At 37.9% G+C, this 16,409-nt stretch overlaps 1 protein-coding gene across 2 annotated transcripts in view; it reads right to left on the bottom strand.

The window, feature by feature from the left end:
* The window catches only part of ARID4B (AT-rich interaction domain 4B), an 87,562-nt gene that overhangs the window by 48,870 nt on the left and 22,283 nt on the right, over positions 1-16,409 (bottom strand). For both annotated transcript variants that reach the window (XM_066315705.1, XM_066315706.1), the window contains exons 3-5: positions 8,527-8,637; positions 3,680-3,745; positions 2,996-3,086 (exon numbers count right to left, since the gene is read on the bottom strand). In XM_066315705.1, the coding sequence (XP_066171802.1) occupies positions 2,996-3,086; positions 3,680-3,745; positions 8,527-8,637 (268 nt within the window). The remainder of the gene's footprint in view (positions 1-2,995; positions 3,087-3,679; positions 3,746-8,526; positions 8,638-16,409) is intronic.

The following is a 16,409-nucleotide window of genomic DNA, read 5'->3' as shown; positions in this document are numbered from 1 at the left end:
TCAAATGGAGGGTGCTCTACTCTTCAACACTTACTAACTCAAATAAAAATATACAAAAAGCTACAAGGTACATCAAAATTCTTGACTAATATTTACTTGCTATTAAAGAACCTTTTGTCTAATTCTGAGAATTTTTCACCCCCATATAAAACTGAGTACTCTTGATGAAGAAATACACCTTGTAACTACAATCCCCCAGCTTGTATTATAGACAACAGTAATTGTTGAACACTGTTCAACTAGGATAAAGTATCAGTTGGAGATGCACATCTGTCACTTCAACACTTGTTGAAAAGTATCAATGGCAAGAAGTGCACACAAACCACGCAGATTTGGAACTGCATCTCAAATGGTCAACACATAATTAAGCCCCCCTTTGTTTAAGTGAAGTAGAAGTCAGCAGGTTCCTAATCCAGTTTGTGTTAATTAACAAAACAGTCTCCTTACATAATGAGAGATAAAAAAAATCCATCCACTTCAAGAGATAAGCTGACTACAGCAGAGGTAAACCTATTCAGAATCAGGCAGGTAGCCACATAATGTGTCCTACGTGGTAATCTGCTTGTGCCCTTTTCCCTGCCAGAGGGAATCTTAATCTTGTTCCATAACGTGAATACTTTCAGAGGAAAAGGTTAACCTCCCTGAAAGACTTATGTAGCCAGCAAGGCACATACGACTTAATGAGTATGACATTCTGATCTAGTGGAACATCCTGAAAACAATCTACTGAGCAGGCATCAGGAGTGTAATGTATTTAAAATCAAGTATTCTGAAACTGCAAGACATAAGCCAGAGAAGAAAAGAGACAACTTAATGCAACCAAAACCACTTTGAATTCTGTGGAAAAGCATTGTAATGACAAAAAAGTGCAGAAGAGGATAAGACTACTTTTGAACACACATAGCTTTGTATTTTTAATAAAGCAAATAATTCTGCAATTTTTTTCCCTTCCTTATAGTAAATACAGACTTTAAGAGACATTTATATGAATGACAAAATATATCTAGTTACCAGGACTAAAATACCTTGAGCTCTTTGAGGATTTTTATGGGGCAGGCAAAACTAAGGACACTTAACTACATGTGCATGTATGTGCATGTGTGTACATATATTTTTCAACAGGTGTATGTCTATTAGGTTTACGAGTTTTATGCATATATACACATACATATATATATCGACACACAGTGCTATATTAACTTTAAAAGACTATACTAGTTGGATTTTTATAAAAATTTAATTTGGCTTTTGTTACTTTTTGGTAGGAAAGCATTAGCACTAAAAAAACCCCATGTAAGCAAATTGATGTACAATTTCTATTCAGACAACACCTTATGAATAAAAGACACACAGGGATGCTCAAAGCAACTTTGCCCATACTTCAGAGTGTGCTCACTGAAGTATGGTCTCATAAAAAAGAGTTCTCAAGCAGCCCTCAAAGGGTTATTCCTCTCCAGATACTGCTCCAATGGCATATCTGCTCTTAAGTAACTTTTGGAAAGGTACTACTTCGGATGATCTATGCCTTCACAAAGTTTTTGACTAAATCATAACAATTTTATTCACAAAATCATTAACAGTGCAAATAATTAGATGCTTCTCAGCAAGTGCTAGGACAACATTAGACAACTGCTAGTTAAGATGTGTGCCAATTCTGGAATCTGGTAAATGGCAACTATATCTTAGAGGAAGACTTTCATTCAGTACTGCAAAGTCACCACTGTCAGTAAAAGTAATTTTCATCTCATTCCACTCACCCTCCTGACAAAGATTATTCTAATCATCCAGAGCTAGATTCAATTCTCTATCAGAGTGCACTACGCTGGCAGCAGCTCTGCTGCTTTTACCTATTCTACAAGGTCAACAGGCTTTTGTCTGCTTTTATCTACAAAACACAAGAGTTGAGACTGAAACCCATACTTCTCACTGTTTCCCAAGTTCAGGATTTTTGACAGCCATCTCCTTTGACTGCTACTCTGTGACATCTATGTTCAAAATTTAATCTGCATGGATTCCTATATTATTCTTCTTGCTGAACTGCTAACCTCACACGTTCTCAGAACCATAAACATAGACATACAACACAGTTCTAACATCAGCTATGCCAATTGCTTCTTAAAAGCTCTCATATCTGATCCACTTCTGTATTAATTACCAAAACAGCATCTACGTTAATTTTTGTCTTTCAACCTTATGTTTCACCCTGTCCTAACCCAGTCTCATCTTTACTAATAGATTCTATTTCTCCAACAGGAAACAAACATATTTTTTTAAAACTTATCTGTAAGGTCTTATCTAAATTTAGAGCTTTATGCCTTCTGAAATGATTACAACTATGGAAAATAAAGTCTTTCCCTAGTTGTTCAACATCAGTTCATTAATAACAACCTGTATCTCCAAAGAACTAAGTGCTGTTATAGTTCTTTCAAAATCTAGTCTTCATCTTCCCATATATGCCCAGGAGAGGGCTATGTAGTTTCTCAAGACCGAATACATTTATTGTATGTAAATTAAAAAAAACACCTTCATCCTCTATTTTCTAGAGAACATGTGGTGTACTACTGAACATCTGAAATACCACATTATAACAAGCTATATGCATTTTAACAGCATTGTAAGGGCTCAGTCTGGGAGTGGGGAGAAGTAAGTGTTGCAGCTTGTGTTTTAAAAGCACTTCTTTGCTTTTTATTTAAGGACATGTGACAGCATACTTTGCTTTAGAATATTTAACAACAGTGTATTAAATATCTAAGGAGCAGCTACCAGTTACAGAGGAATTCACATCTTCATTTGGTGTCCGAATTTCAAATTGTAAAGGGTGCAGTTTCTTGTAATAACCCAAAATAAGAAGTTTATATTTAAAGGTTTTTCATAAAAACTCCAAATACCTAGGCATCTCCAAAAAATCTCTCTCACCATGTTTAGGACATGTCCCGGTCACAGGCTTATTTTTAAGTCATAAATGTTATTCAAATACGTAATTTTTTTCTCTTACCTACAGTATACCAACTCGCATCTGTTAATTTGTTGATAACTGCTTCCTGGTATGTTCCATCTGGATTCTTCACTTCCACAACAGTTCCTACCTAAAACAGAGAACTCACTTAACACTGGAAAGTTTCTAAAACTGGCAATGAAATCAACACTTCCGTGTTAGCAAACAGAGAGAATTTCTAACCTATTCCATATCAAATGTAAAATGTTTTTCCAGCTTCACTTGAATATACTTGTGTCCCTCAAACTTCTTTTTTCATGCCTTTAAAAAAAGCTAACTAACTGAGCTGATTATTTCCCGCCAGCAGGTGGGGAACAAGAACCAATTTGAGTGATGTCACTCTCTTGTATAAGAGCTTTCCCATCAAATCCTCCTGCCGAGTTCTCCAAAGGAAGAGTGACTAAAAATCAGTGCCAGCCATACTTCTTAGCTTTAAGGCAAAAAGAACAGAGGCTTGCACCAGCCCATGCTGCATCCCCTTTAACTACAAAGAAAAAGGCTAACATGAAGAATATGCTGTCTTTAACTCTAGCATTATCTTTTATGCTTTGCGAGCCTATCTAGCCTGTGGTATAAGCTGAACCTTCTACTCTCACCCCAAACCATATATGCACATTTACGTGATATTACTGAAAAGAAAAATGTTTTTCAAAGCATTAGCAAGATATAAACCAAATTTATTACCTTTAAGGGACCCTTTATGTGGTCATCTTGCACTTCCACTGTTGAAGAATCGTGCCTAAAGGTTACCTAAAAAATACAGTTCAACTGACAATCACTTGATACAATTGAGCAGCATAAGCACATGCAAACGTCAGTAGCCCTTCTCTTACTCTCATTTTACAGGTAATCACCATAATTATTCCACTTGCTGAGAGCTTTTTTATTCATATATTTTAGAAAGACAAGGGGCTAATTTCTTAGTTATCAAAACTCCTAAAATATATTTTATCTATCAAAATAGAATCATTATCTCTAAAGGAAATTACAGATAAGAGTATAACAAAATTGTCTAAGGCTCAAATGATCTCTGCAGTTCTCTTAAATGATCTGAATTTCTCTAGTATCACAGCAAGAAAGGAGAAAGTTTCAAGACAACTTCTGAATACAACTTTAAAGAAACACTTATATTTCAATGCTTTGAAATCAAACCGTTTTAGCACCTTTATCTTTTGCTGATAAAAGTGCATTTTTCACCTCGTGGCTGAAAGACTCACACAAATAAAGGATATTGCTGTCAACTAAAGAAAATTAAGAACTCAAATGGGCTTTCAGTTAATGTCAGTCTAGCCTACAAACAGAGTTAATTGGAGGGAAATGTACAAACAGCTAACTTCTCAGTCCTTCAAAACCAGAGTAAGTAAATCTTGTAAATCTTTAAGGTATTTCTCCCTGTCATTCCCATAAAGATACAAAGGCTGTTGTCTTTAATTCTACACTCTGTCCTCAGAAGAAAAAACTGGTCTGGAAATTCAAATGTATGATTAAGTTAACTGTACCAGGTGCTACAAACATTCACTGTTCATTTCATTCACAATTATCTTGGTTACACTGAAAGTAACAGGATCCTCCTATCAATTACATCTGAAGTTTTATTTCCACTCCAGTTTTAAAATTACAGGAAACTGAGAAAATTCTGGAATTACATTTTATGTATTTATGTACATTTATCAACACACAAATCATGTTCAGATGTTCACCATAACATGCTCTCTTGGTGTATTGATGTTGAAGTATATGATGTTTTACTGAGTATTTGAAATAAATAAGAATGTAACATGAGATCCAGCTGTGTAACACCAGCTTTCAACTGCAGCAATCCTGTATCAAAAGTCTGGACTTGTTTCACCCATGATAGAATTCCCAGAGCTTCACGTAGCACACAGGAACAGCTAAATTTCCTTCAGAACCACAGTGCTCTCTTAACACCAACTCTCCTACTCAGCCTTCTCAGAGAGGAGATTTTAAGGAATTTTGCCAAGAACAGCACCTATAACCATGACTAAGGACAATCTATCTTCACTGTCTGATTAGAAAACAAATGCACTAAAATTCTACACTGCCTTCCAGGTGCTACTTCAATGAAACAATCATGTTGTCTATCTCCTGCCAGAACTACAGCAACACATATAGTTGTGACGGTATGTTCTTTTCAGACCTGCACGTCTCAGCTGCTTGATGGCAAATACTTTCTGTCCACCACACAGACAGAATCGTAATTTGTAACCAAAAGGCAGACAAAGGATTCGAGCTAGGAATAGTTTAACTGAGCAAAGACTACTCGTCTGGATTTCATCCTGACAGATACAGGTATTTTATTCTTTCCACAATTCAGAGATTCTTTCTTTGGAGGAATTTATCTAGAAAGCTAAAATTAAGTTAAGATGCAAAATAATCTGAAACCAAGGGTCACTAGTGGCTCATACGAAATATCCAGTACATCAATTCTGATTTAGAGACATCTGTTTTTATTTACTCTCTGTAGTTATCTTAAATGTATTTTGCAGCAGAAAGAAACTCTATCCAGAATTGTCAGTCAGCCACGATGGACTCCAATGAAAGGTAAACAAAGCAAATTGCTATTGTGTATTCCAGAATAGTTTGTCTTTTTAAAGATGTCTTTGGGCTTTGACCCTTTGGGGGGAGAGTTTTGATACCAACAATTTTTGCTTCTTGAGATATTCATTTGTGCTCAAGAAATACTGGTTATTAATAGAAATATTCAAACTCCAAACTCAGGGTGATGCAGCTGGCCTTTCTTGAAGCTGAGAAAAGTGATGGCAGTATTTACTAGTCATGAGTTTTAATTCACACAGTATTTAGCAGTGTGGAACCTTTTTGTCTCAGGCAAAAGATTAAGACATTTAACACATCATTGACTTGGTTAGACTCAGCTGGAATTTCTATTTTCTTCACCATCCAGAAAAGACAGTCCTAATAAATTCTATTAGAGAAGAAGCTTTACTTATTTCTGTTTTTAATAAAGACCTACACAGAAAATAGTTTCTTCTGAAACTGTTGTGCAGGGTGTCCAAATGCAAGCGGTGGTGGATGATGCTGCTAATTGTTTTAGGAGATGCTGCCAAAATTAACTGGCTTAAATAACTCTCTAAAACAAGCTGTAACAGATCTGATAAAGTAGACTAACAGTCTTGTAACACCCAAAGTCTTGCCTTTGAGTCAAATTTGTACTGCCTTCAACACTTTTGAAAAGTCCACGCGAATCTGAAGTTCTACTGCTTTCCATGAGCAAGTGTGCAATGCTGTTATATGTTACTGTAGAATTCTGTACCATATACAGAATTTGCCAAAGACTGCTAAACTGTGAAATACAGTACCTATTGAAACTGAAATCGTAAGTACATAGCACTAAATTAAATAAATTACATAGCATTAAAGTGAGTGAAGTTATTAAATTATGCTGTAATGGGAAAGTTATTGTGAAGGTATCTCCTCAAAATATTCCAGGTAGCAGAATTCAACACAAGGAGAAAGCACATAAAAGGAGATACAATTAATCATATTTTACTTGTCTGAAGATTACAATACTCCAGATCTAAAGAATTTTGTTGCCATCCTACTTTCTCAGCAGAATATCTAGTTATAAAACTTAAATTACTGCTTTACACTAAAATTGACAGTATGAAGTTAACTGACTTTTCTTCTCCTCTAGTAATTCTAGAAGACTAAGGCATAAAACATATACTGGGGCCAAAAAAAACCCCATTCAGCAAGTGAAAAAAAAGTGCAGCAGATAATATACCAAATTCCAGACAAACCACACCTGGTAATGAGAATCTTTGTTAGAACTAATACTCGGGAAAATATGCGTGTGCCAGAAGGAGCTAAACAGATTTTCAGAGAAAATCAGAGGGACACTGTTAAGTTTAAGGAATACACATTCCTGGTGGAGAAAAACAATGTAAACAGATAATTGTTACAGCGCTTACACACAAAAATCTCAACCACAAATCACAGTACTCTAGAGCAACAACAGTACTGGGGCCAAACTGCCCTAAGCGATACAGTAACAGCGAACACTCCCACACACCCACACCCTCTGTATCCAGAAGGCTTCGTACGAAATCTCCAGAAACAATTTACAGAAAAAATCCATTTCATGTTCAGGTCTTTCTGCAAACCTTGCAGTGACCAAACTTCAAGTGATAAACTCGTAAGAAAATACTTAGCACTGAACAATAAATAGCAAGTGGCCGCCTAAGGAGGTGGACTGAAAGTCCCTCAAAGAACTGAAATTAGTTAAGACTTCACTGATCTAGGCATAACTAAATTCCTGTACTTAAATACTGATGCTTAACAGCTTAAATAGCAATACATAATCACTTAAACTCAATGGTACTGTACAGCATAGACCAGCTGATGCTATTAAAAGTTTTGACTGAAATGAAAAGACCACTGATTTACTCCTTTGGCATACTTAAGACTAAAATCTTGTTGTATTTAACATTACTATCAAATAAGTGACAACAGACCTTCCCAACAGGATTTATGAAGAGTGCCAGCTCTCTCCCTCAGACACACTATAGGCAAAAATCAGCCACAGCATGAGGGCAGAGTTAAATAATGCACACTAGCTTATAAGTGTGCAACAGTATTCAATAACAGGTTACCACTACTCACATTTCACACATTTTTCACTTATATTTACAGTAGATATATAAAAAAAAAATCTGCCAATATAACTCCTGCAGAGCAACAATCTAATTTTGTATTTTCTAGATGGTTTTGATCCTTGCAATGTAATGTTTCTGTATGAGGATAAGAGGCAAAGCAGAAAAATAGTACTTCCTCCCAAATCAGAAGTTTCTAGGGCAACATTATCCCAACAGAAAAATACAGCTATTTGGCATGTGCTGTTCTCTTTATCTCTAGAAAAGATACTCTAAATTTTCAAGGAATGTTAAAATGTTTATCTTGCAAACCCTTTGCAGAATTTTTATTTGTCCTGCATGTGGCTTATATTGATTCAGTCATTAACTAGTTATCATAAAGCTCAGGTGACTTCCCCTTCTTGCTATTCTGTAAGACTCAATATACCATGTGTTTTCTGGAAGGCAGAAGGGTTTCAGCTTATTCCTGAAGCATTACCTAGTTGCCATGGCTAAATGGAGTGACCTATGCTCCTCAAGTAAAAGATACCCTATTAAAGCCTACTTCAAGTAGTCTTAGCTATTTTCTGATAATATTCTCCCATACATAAGCCTACATTTGTCACATTTTAATCAATTACTTTAAGGTCAGCCTATGGCATTGAAGGTCAAAAACAGAGAGATGACTAAGTAGTGACAGAAACAGAACATATTTATTTGTGTGGGAGTGTATTCTCATCCCAACAATAATAAGCTTACTGTTATTTCAAAGACCGTAATGCCAGCCTCCAAGGACGGGGCAGCCTCTTAGCTGTTCTAAGACTACGAAGAAGTTTCATATTGTGCCATTTTGAACATTAACCACCTTTTTTACCAGCCCCTCCCCCCTTCAAAAAAAGTGTTTGCAGGAAAACCACATACCTTGACTTTGACAAGCCTTTTTGCTGTCTTGATTTTGGCTTCACAGAAGGCTCCTCTGTACTTTGCACTCACATCAGTGCCCACTGTGAGATAGGGAGGCTCATCAATTGCCTGGAACAGAAAGGTAAACAACTGCTTTTTAATTACTGACCACTGGCAATACAGCTTCTACAGTCTCACCAATTTTTGTGGACAAGGTATTACAAAACAGCCCAATGAAAGTGAAATTGACAGCAGCAGAAACACAGAACACAACACTAAGCTAATACCATGAATGTAATGACAATCTCATAATATACAGCTATCATCTCGTGATGTAAGATCATAAATACAATAAACTGATACCACAGTTACCTACAATAAACACCACATAAGCTTCCAGGCGCTGCACCATCTGAAGACACAGCAACAGTTATCAGTTCTGCTGCAATGGTGAAGGCCAACCAAGCGTTCTACCTGCTCCTTAAATTGCCTCAAGATCTGATAAGTTACATGAAGACACTGGTGTTTATTTCCCTCAAAAAATTAAGGCTCATTTTTCATTAGTAAACAGAACAAATATGAAGATATTTTGCTTTTTCATTTTTGAATAAAGTAAATTATAAAGATTACACTCATCAGGAGAGCAGCCCACAGGCAAGGTACAGTAGGAGACTGACAAGAGACTAAACACACAATGAAGGTGAAGGATCCAGACAAAAGACAAGGTTTTGTGACATGAAACATAAGAACAGGTGACCCCCAGACTGGGAAGTAAGAAACAGAGGAGGTGGGAAATAAGAGAACACAGGTCAAATCAGTATACTGAGTGAGATCATGAAGGCACAGCTCCTTCAAAGGAAGTCCATCATCTTCTTTCACACAACCTCTCCTAATATAATCTGGGTGAGGAGATTTCAGATAACTGAACCATCTATGAAATATTACTTCATAGACTCTGGGTCAGAAGAGGGAAGGCAGAGGGTGACATGCAAGAGGAGAGAGGTTTGTTTTCAAGAGCTGCAAGCCTCCATGGAGACCCAGACAAGAGTAGAGCAAAGATACTTAAGCCCTTATCGAAGCCATATTGTGTTTCTGTGCCCCTAAAGATTCAAACACAGCTTACAAGGGGCATCTCTGGCACACCCAGGTTCTCTGTGGGAAAAATATAGAGATAAATCTTCACAGGCATCACAGACTGATACTATTTGAAACTGAGGTGCTTGCACTCAGCATCAGATAATTCCTACTAGCTGCTTCCAGTTCCAATACATCAGAAGGCATGGACGTGTGTACTTGAATGCTCCAGTGCACCATTTTTCAGAAATTTAGGTTGTACAAAACTTGAAATTGAGAAACATTAGATGCTACAGGGTTAACTCCCTATTAATGATGTTTTCTACAGCGACTCTCTTCCAGCCTCTCTCTCCCTCTCTCACTGGCAAGCAACAGAATGTATTTCTGAGTACTGTAAAATCGTTACCAATCTGCACTTCCTAAGACCATCAGAAGCATGAATGCACTAATGAAGCCCTCGCTCTCTCTCCCTGCATGTGTGGTACGTGACTCCACGCAGAGTAGCAGGATATACTATGCTGGTGGTAGTATATCCATTAACACCAATCCTTTCCTACTCCAGGCTTAACAGCAATAAAACTCTACTGAGATTAACAAGGAATCTGTTAAGCGTGTTGGGATTCTGAAATTCATTCTCTCCTTGCTTGCCCAACAGTACTTGCCTGTGAGGCAGGCTGCAATACTTTTCTCTTGCTGCACTTGGATGGATGCTGAAAGAGGGACTCGGATGGTGATAAATCTGGTATGGGTCAGTACTCTCAATGAAGTGAACAAAGAAGTGTCTGTTTCACACAACATGAATCTGAGCAGAGGAAAGTAGCAATGTATTCTCTTGCAAAGACAGTAAAGCTCTAAAAGGGGAGCATCCCTCCTGCTCCACTGCACTCTTTAGTGAAGAAACTCATTCACCACTACAGGGGTGACAGCATTTCATGCCAGTTCATCTTCCAAAGTTAAAAGGAATCATGGAGTACTGAGATTACTTCAACGAGAGTGACAGATCCCAGATGGGTCCACACAGATGCACACAGCTATGATTCTCCTATAAAGAGCTGGTTGTGTCAGTGTCAGTCTATCCTTCCCTATACAGACAAAAGACTTATCACAAAGACCAATCCACAATGTCAAGGTGAACTTACAGAAAAATACAGAACACTTTTTCTTCACTGCTATTGACACTAATTAAAAAAAAAAATTTTGAGCACCAAGAAAACCTGAAGCTCTGGTCTTTGAAAATTTATGGCAGAGGAACAGGAAAGTCAACAACCAAACTTTAAATTGGACTTTAAATTCCTATAAAGATCATAACTACCAGTATTGTGATTACTTTATAACTACTCTAATTTATTCTTAGCAACCTCTTCCAGAAAGAATATTCATTCAAAAAACAACAGGTCTAAGAACTTCTGTTACTAACAAACAAGTTAATTTCAATCTCTAGCCTAAATCCCTTGAAATTACTTTTATGCTTTTCACTGGAATTAATAGTATTTACTACTGTAAAGAACAGCAAACATATGGACTATTTGATTACCAATGAAGATATGTTTACTAGAAATACAGTATTGGAATGGCTTTTGAGAGAAAAATTATGAAATAGTTTCTTTAACTACCACTATAAATCATTATACACATTAAAACAGTATCTGAAATCTTCAGTCGGTAGATACTGGATTTTTTCCTGCTATTTCATTAATCCATTGAAAGACAAATTACATAGGCTTTTCCCCGCACCCAAATCACTTAATTGAAATTTCCAAGATAACTCCTTCATTGTGACAAAGTAACAGCTAAAAGAGGCAAGTTAAAATAATCAGCAAAATGTGATGCATCATAGTGAATACAAACTAGAAAAATAAAAGTAATGACTAGAGTCTGGCATTAATTTCAGGTAATTGTTACCATGACTGTGTCACTCTCACCAACTCTGAGTCACCTGCTCTCAGGGTTTTATTCAATTCCACCAACATTAGAGAGATTAAAAATTAGTATACAGCTATTTTTACCTTTCTGTTATCCCTTCCCTGCTTTGTGCTTACGTCATTTATTAGGTATCCTTATGTTCAGACTGAATGTATCTTTGCCTATTTAATGTTGACATGTTTTATCAGGATTTGTTTTTATTCTTTTTTAGGCTTTTCAGAGCAGGTTTCCAGAAAATAATTTAAAAAAAACAAACAACAGTATGCTAAAATGCAGATAGTATTTGATAGTTTAGTAATCCTGGGAAAGGTATTGCAAACATACTGAAAATACCTTAACAAGAATCTTTGCAGTGGTATTTCAGGGGAAGGGGGGCTACTCTATAATACAAGTTCTGTGCTCCCTAAAATTCTTAAGGTCTCTTAAAACAAAACTGTACTGGTCTCATACATTACTGTCTCGGCCTTTATTTTATTCTAAAAGGTAATGTGATTTGGCATTTACATTTTATGTGTGAACATAATCATATGCACTTTACAGTTTAAAGGTAAGAGTCATCGTTTCAGCAGCATATCACAAACAATCAGTAAACTTCTGTCAATAGCAAACCTGAGAAGTATGCCCAGCACACGCCATCATTCATGCAGAATGAGATCATGAACTCCTGTCATTCAGGGCAGCTTCAAAACACAGCCCAGGATATCCTGTCAGTGTTTGTGTCTCTCTACGTACTCTTTCAAAAACCTCAGAGTTTACACTGGAAGGAGAAAAGTGAAGCTGACCGTAGTATCTCGGCTTGTTCGTTTGGTTGTTTTACTACTGCCAGAAGACTGGCATTAAAGATCTTCAGGGAGACCAGTCACCCAGCAGGCAGTTCCAAGAGGAATTGTATTTTGCCTGCATGAATGCCCGAGGCCGGACTACCGAAGCGGAGCCGGCCCCCCGTGCGCACCCGGATGGCCGGGGAGCGCCGTGCCCCGCGGCCGCAGCCGGGCGGGGGCTGCGGAGGGGCTGTTTCGGCACAGACCCGAGGGGCCCTCCCCAGCATCCGCTGCAGGGGGCTGAGCGCCACCGGGGCGGTTCGAGCAGCGCCCCGAGGAGCTGCGGACAGCCGGGCCGATGCTCCAGCTAAGGCAAGGCCGCCCGAGGAAGCCGGCGCCCGGGTGCCTTGTTCCGCTCATTCGGGAGAGCGGAGGAGCAGCAGCGATTCCCCGGGGAGCTGCCGCTTTAAGGGGAGGGGCTGGAGCCGGGAAGCTGCCAGAAGTTTCTGGCTGCCCGAGCCAGCCCCGAGCGCAGCCGCCCGCCCTCGCCCTCTCCCCGAAGGCGCCCACGGCTCCGGCAGATTAAGCGCGGATTGCCGTAAACTAAATTTGTCCCCTTAAGGCGATTGCCGGGTAATCTGCACGCAGGGCTTCCCGGGAGCCTGCCGCTGCTGGAGTCGGGCACGGCGCGCCGGCAGTGCCTGCTCCCGGGATCCGGCCGGGAAAACGTGCGAGCGCTGCCCGTGGCCCCGCAGTGCAGCTCCTCCGGAGCGCCGCTGGAATGCGCCTGGCGTTGAACATCCTAAATCATCGGCCAAATTACTATAAAAAAAGTTCCGACGCTGTTTTGCGTGAGCAAGAAGGAATAAAAGAAACTTCCTGTACTCTCCATTAGGAAAGCCAAACTAATGGACAACCGCCATGCTACTACTAGCACTTAATTCTGTTTTATTAATGGGAGTAGAATGAATAGTTTCTCTGCTATCTCAATTCATAACTGCTGTGCGCGCAGAGGAGTTGCAGCACAGGCTGCCGCAGCTGAAAAGCTGGTTTACCACTTAAATAAGAAGCAGTCTCTAGGTGACCAGTCAGCAATTTCCACCAATTCAGTGGCGGAATTTTCTTTGGCAAGAAAAGCAGGCTGCTGGAAGGGTTCTGCTCCAGCCTTCGAGTTGATTATACCAGGAAGGATTGATAAATGGCTAGATGCCCACATCATAAAACAACCTGCACGTCTTCTGAATTTGGATACTTGCATCAGTATTAACAGTTCTGGTCTTCAGTGTATGACGGAGAAAACACAGAGAGACCTTTCCAGGGTATTGTGGAATGCACATTTTAACAATGCAATCTAAAATAGTAGCATCACACTTTTACATACATTTTAAAGCTGTAAAGAAGTTGGTTTTCCAGTATTTTTTACACACATATTTTTCCATCTCTGTGGGATGAAATCATTCGCATATGTCTTCTTTCAAAAGCGCTGCATTACTATATTCAAATTCCTCTGTAAAGTCTGTAATGCTATACAGCAGCTGATAAAATTGCTTTACATTGTGCTTTGCCCATAAGCACATCTAATACAGTGTGTGAATATATTATTTCTATCTCCTAATCTGTATTCTTCTGCACCATGCACAGGATGTTCCAAATAAACCACATGAAAACAAGATTCAGTATTCAATCTAGAAACATAGCAGACATGGTTACTAGGAAAGCCTGCAGGACTGCCTTTAGAGTAATATACAAAGAGGAAAAACCTCCCCTCAGTCTTTCATGTATATGAAGTCTGAAGAGCCAAGATTTCAGTTTGCATTAAACATTCAAAATTCTGTGTTTATCTACTCTACAAGACTCGAGTCAAGAAACCAGTGATACATTTTCAACAAGCAAAACCCACTTCAGCTATCTTACAATTAGTGATTGGTTTTGAAAATTTAAGATTTGTTCAATTTCAATAACCAAGGTTCAGGGAAAGTTTGTTAAAGATTGAAGACCCTCTCCCCTGACCTCACCTGGCATCCAAATCATTACTGAGTTTCAAAAAGAAACATAGTAAGGCTCAAAATGTACTTTCTCATCCATAGTAAGCGTGAGGAGCAGTGACAAAACTTTTTTCCTACTGCCTATGGTATTTTAAAGTTGCTTTTCCAAGGGAAGTGTTTTCTCATTGTTTGTCTATAGCCCATAATTTAAGATGCAAACACAGTTTGCAAATGGGATCATTACACATACACTCGACTATTCCATTTACAGTCAACCCAGTCCCATAATTTAGTAGGAAAACCCAACAATAATACCCCATTACTTCAATCCAAAACCAAGCCAAATCTTAAAGTCTTCTAATGAAGAGCAAATATTTTACATAGCTGGAACCTTAAATTCCATTTCCATCCTGCAGAATTAACAGCTACCTCAAAGTCATTCAATAGGCTTTCAGAAACTTTTGTGGCAATAAAGGCTTAAAAGAGACTAAATTTTAAAAAACAGCATCTTTTTCCCCCCCTTTTTAAACAAGAGTGAATTCAACACCTAGACAAGTTCCGAAAAAAACATTTTCAAGAACATAAGTGAAAAAAACACAAACATTAAAAATTTTCCTCCCCAAATACTAATGCATTTAACTTATAGATTATTACCTTAAATACTTTTAAACTGCAGTAAGTTCCACCCAACAGCAGAGATCCACCTACACACTGCAGAATCAATCTTTTAATAACCAAAATCACGGTGTAATTAGGAGTGCAAGATTTTGCTTACAGCTCAACCTGCTGTAGTTCAGAGAATATTCAAATTCATAGTAATAGCAGACATCTTCAGGAAAAACTATCATTATAACCCTTTTAATATACTCAATTTTGCAGATATCTTGATAGCTGATTTCAAATACATTCCTCATGTATTTTCAGAGCAACAAAGCTATGAAACTTCTAAAGCCTTTCTACAAACTGTATCAACAAGGCACACAATTCCTCAAAGGCAAATGAAATATCTGAAACAAAGACTGAAGCCCAGAAAATAAAAAATTCATTTAAAATAAGTAAACCCACTGGCCCATCATCCACTTTCCAGAAATGAGAACACCACAACAGGAAGCAGGAAGAATTTTTCTGAAACTTGCAAACTACAAAATAGAATAAAAGGCAGTGATGTTTTCCACATGAAAAGGCTATTACATGAAAGCCCAAGAGTAAGAGTGTGCTTTGAGGAAATTTGCTTCTGGCTGAAAAAGTCAGATTTTTACTTGCCTTTTGGTTTTGTTACTGTTGTACATTTCATAGAAAGGCAGACTATTAATTTTGAAATTTCTGAAGGAAAATGACTCAGTTTTATCAATATTTGCCCACAAATCAAAATTCTTGTAGGAAACATCCTGACCAAACCAAACATTTACAAGTTATAAATGGGGGGGGAGAAGATTTCCAGTTTCAATTCTAAAATCTACAGGAAGTTTCAAGTAACACCTCACCAATCTTGTAAGCAAACATTATACAGCACATAACTGTGGCAAAAATGTCATTGCTGTCTATCCCCTCAACCAAGCTGGAAGTTACCAGAGCTTAGTGCACTGATGTCTGGAAGCATTAAACCAACTTCTGCCAGCTTTAGCCTTCCCTACAGCTGCAAAGCCGATATTTTCTTTATTTCAAATGATTCAGTTAGATCAGTCCAGTGCCAAGCTTATTTGAAGTTCCTAAAGACTTGAACGGGTTCAAAAGCTGATTTTCCTCTCCAAATAAAAGCAAGCTGTGGAAAGGATTTACAGGTACTAACATCATGAAGAACCAAGAGACCCAAAAAAGGAAATTCAATTCAGTAACAACAAGTAACACTACTTCTGTTTATTATATCTGTATTAAATGCAGAATGGATTTTCATTACTTTTACTTACTCATGTAAAGTTGAACTTTTATGGAACTAATACCTTTCTCTTTTTTTTTTTTTTTTGGAAGTATAAGTTGATGAATATAATTATAAAACTATTTTAACTCCATTAAAAAAGAGAAGTAATAATTAAAAGATTTTAAAAGTTAGTCTATTCTAATCATTGCCAAAGAGCAACTCAATTCTCCATCCAGAAATTTATTTAGTGTAATTTCCAAACATCTAAACCATAATTAGCTTATTTTCTATTCAAAACAG

The sequence above is a fragment of the Sylvia atricapilla genome, chromosome 3 (genome assembly GCF_009819655.1).
Source record: "Sylvia atricapilla isolate bSylAtr1 chromosome 3, bSylAtr1.pri, whole genome shotgun sequence".
In the NCBI taxonomy this organism is placed as follows: domain Eukaryota; kingdom Metazoa; phylum Chordata; class Aves; order Passeriformes; family Sylviidae; genus Sylvia; species Sylvia atricapilla.
The sequence above is the reverse complement of the archived record's forward strand: the minus strand, read 5'-3'. Positions and strand labels throughout refer to the sequence as shown.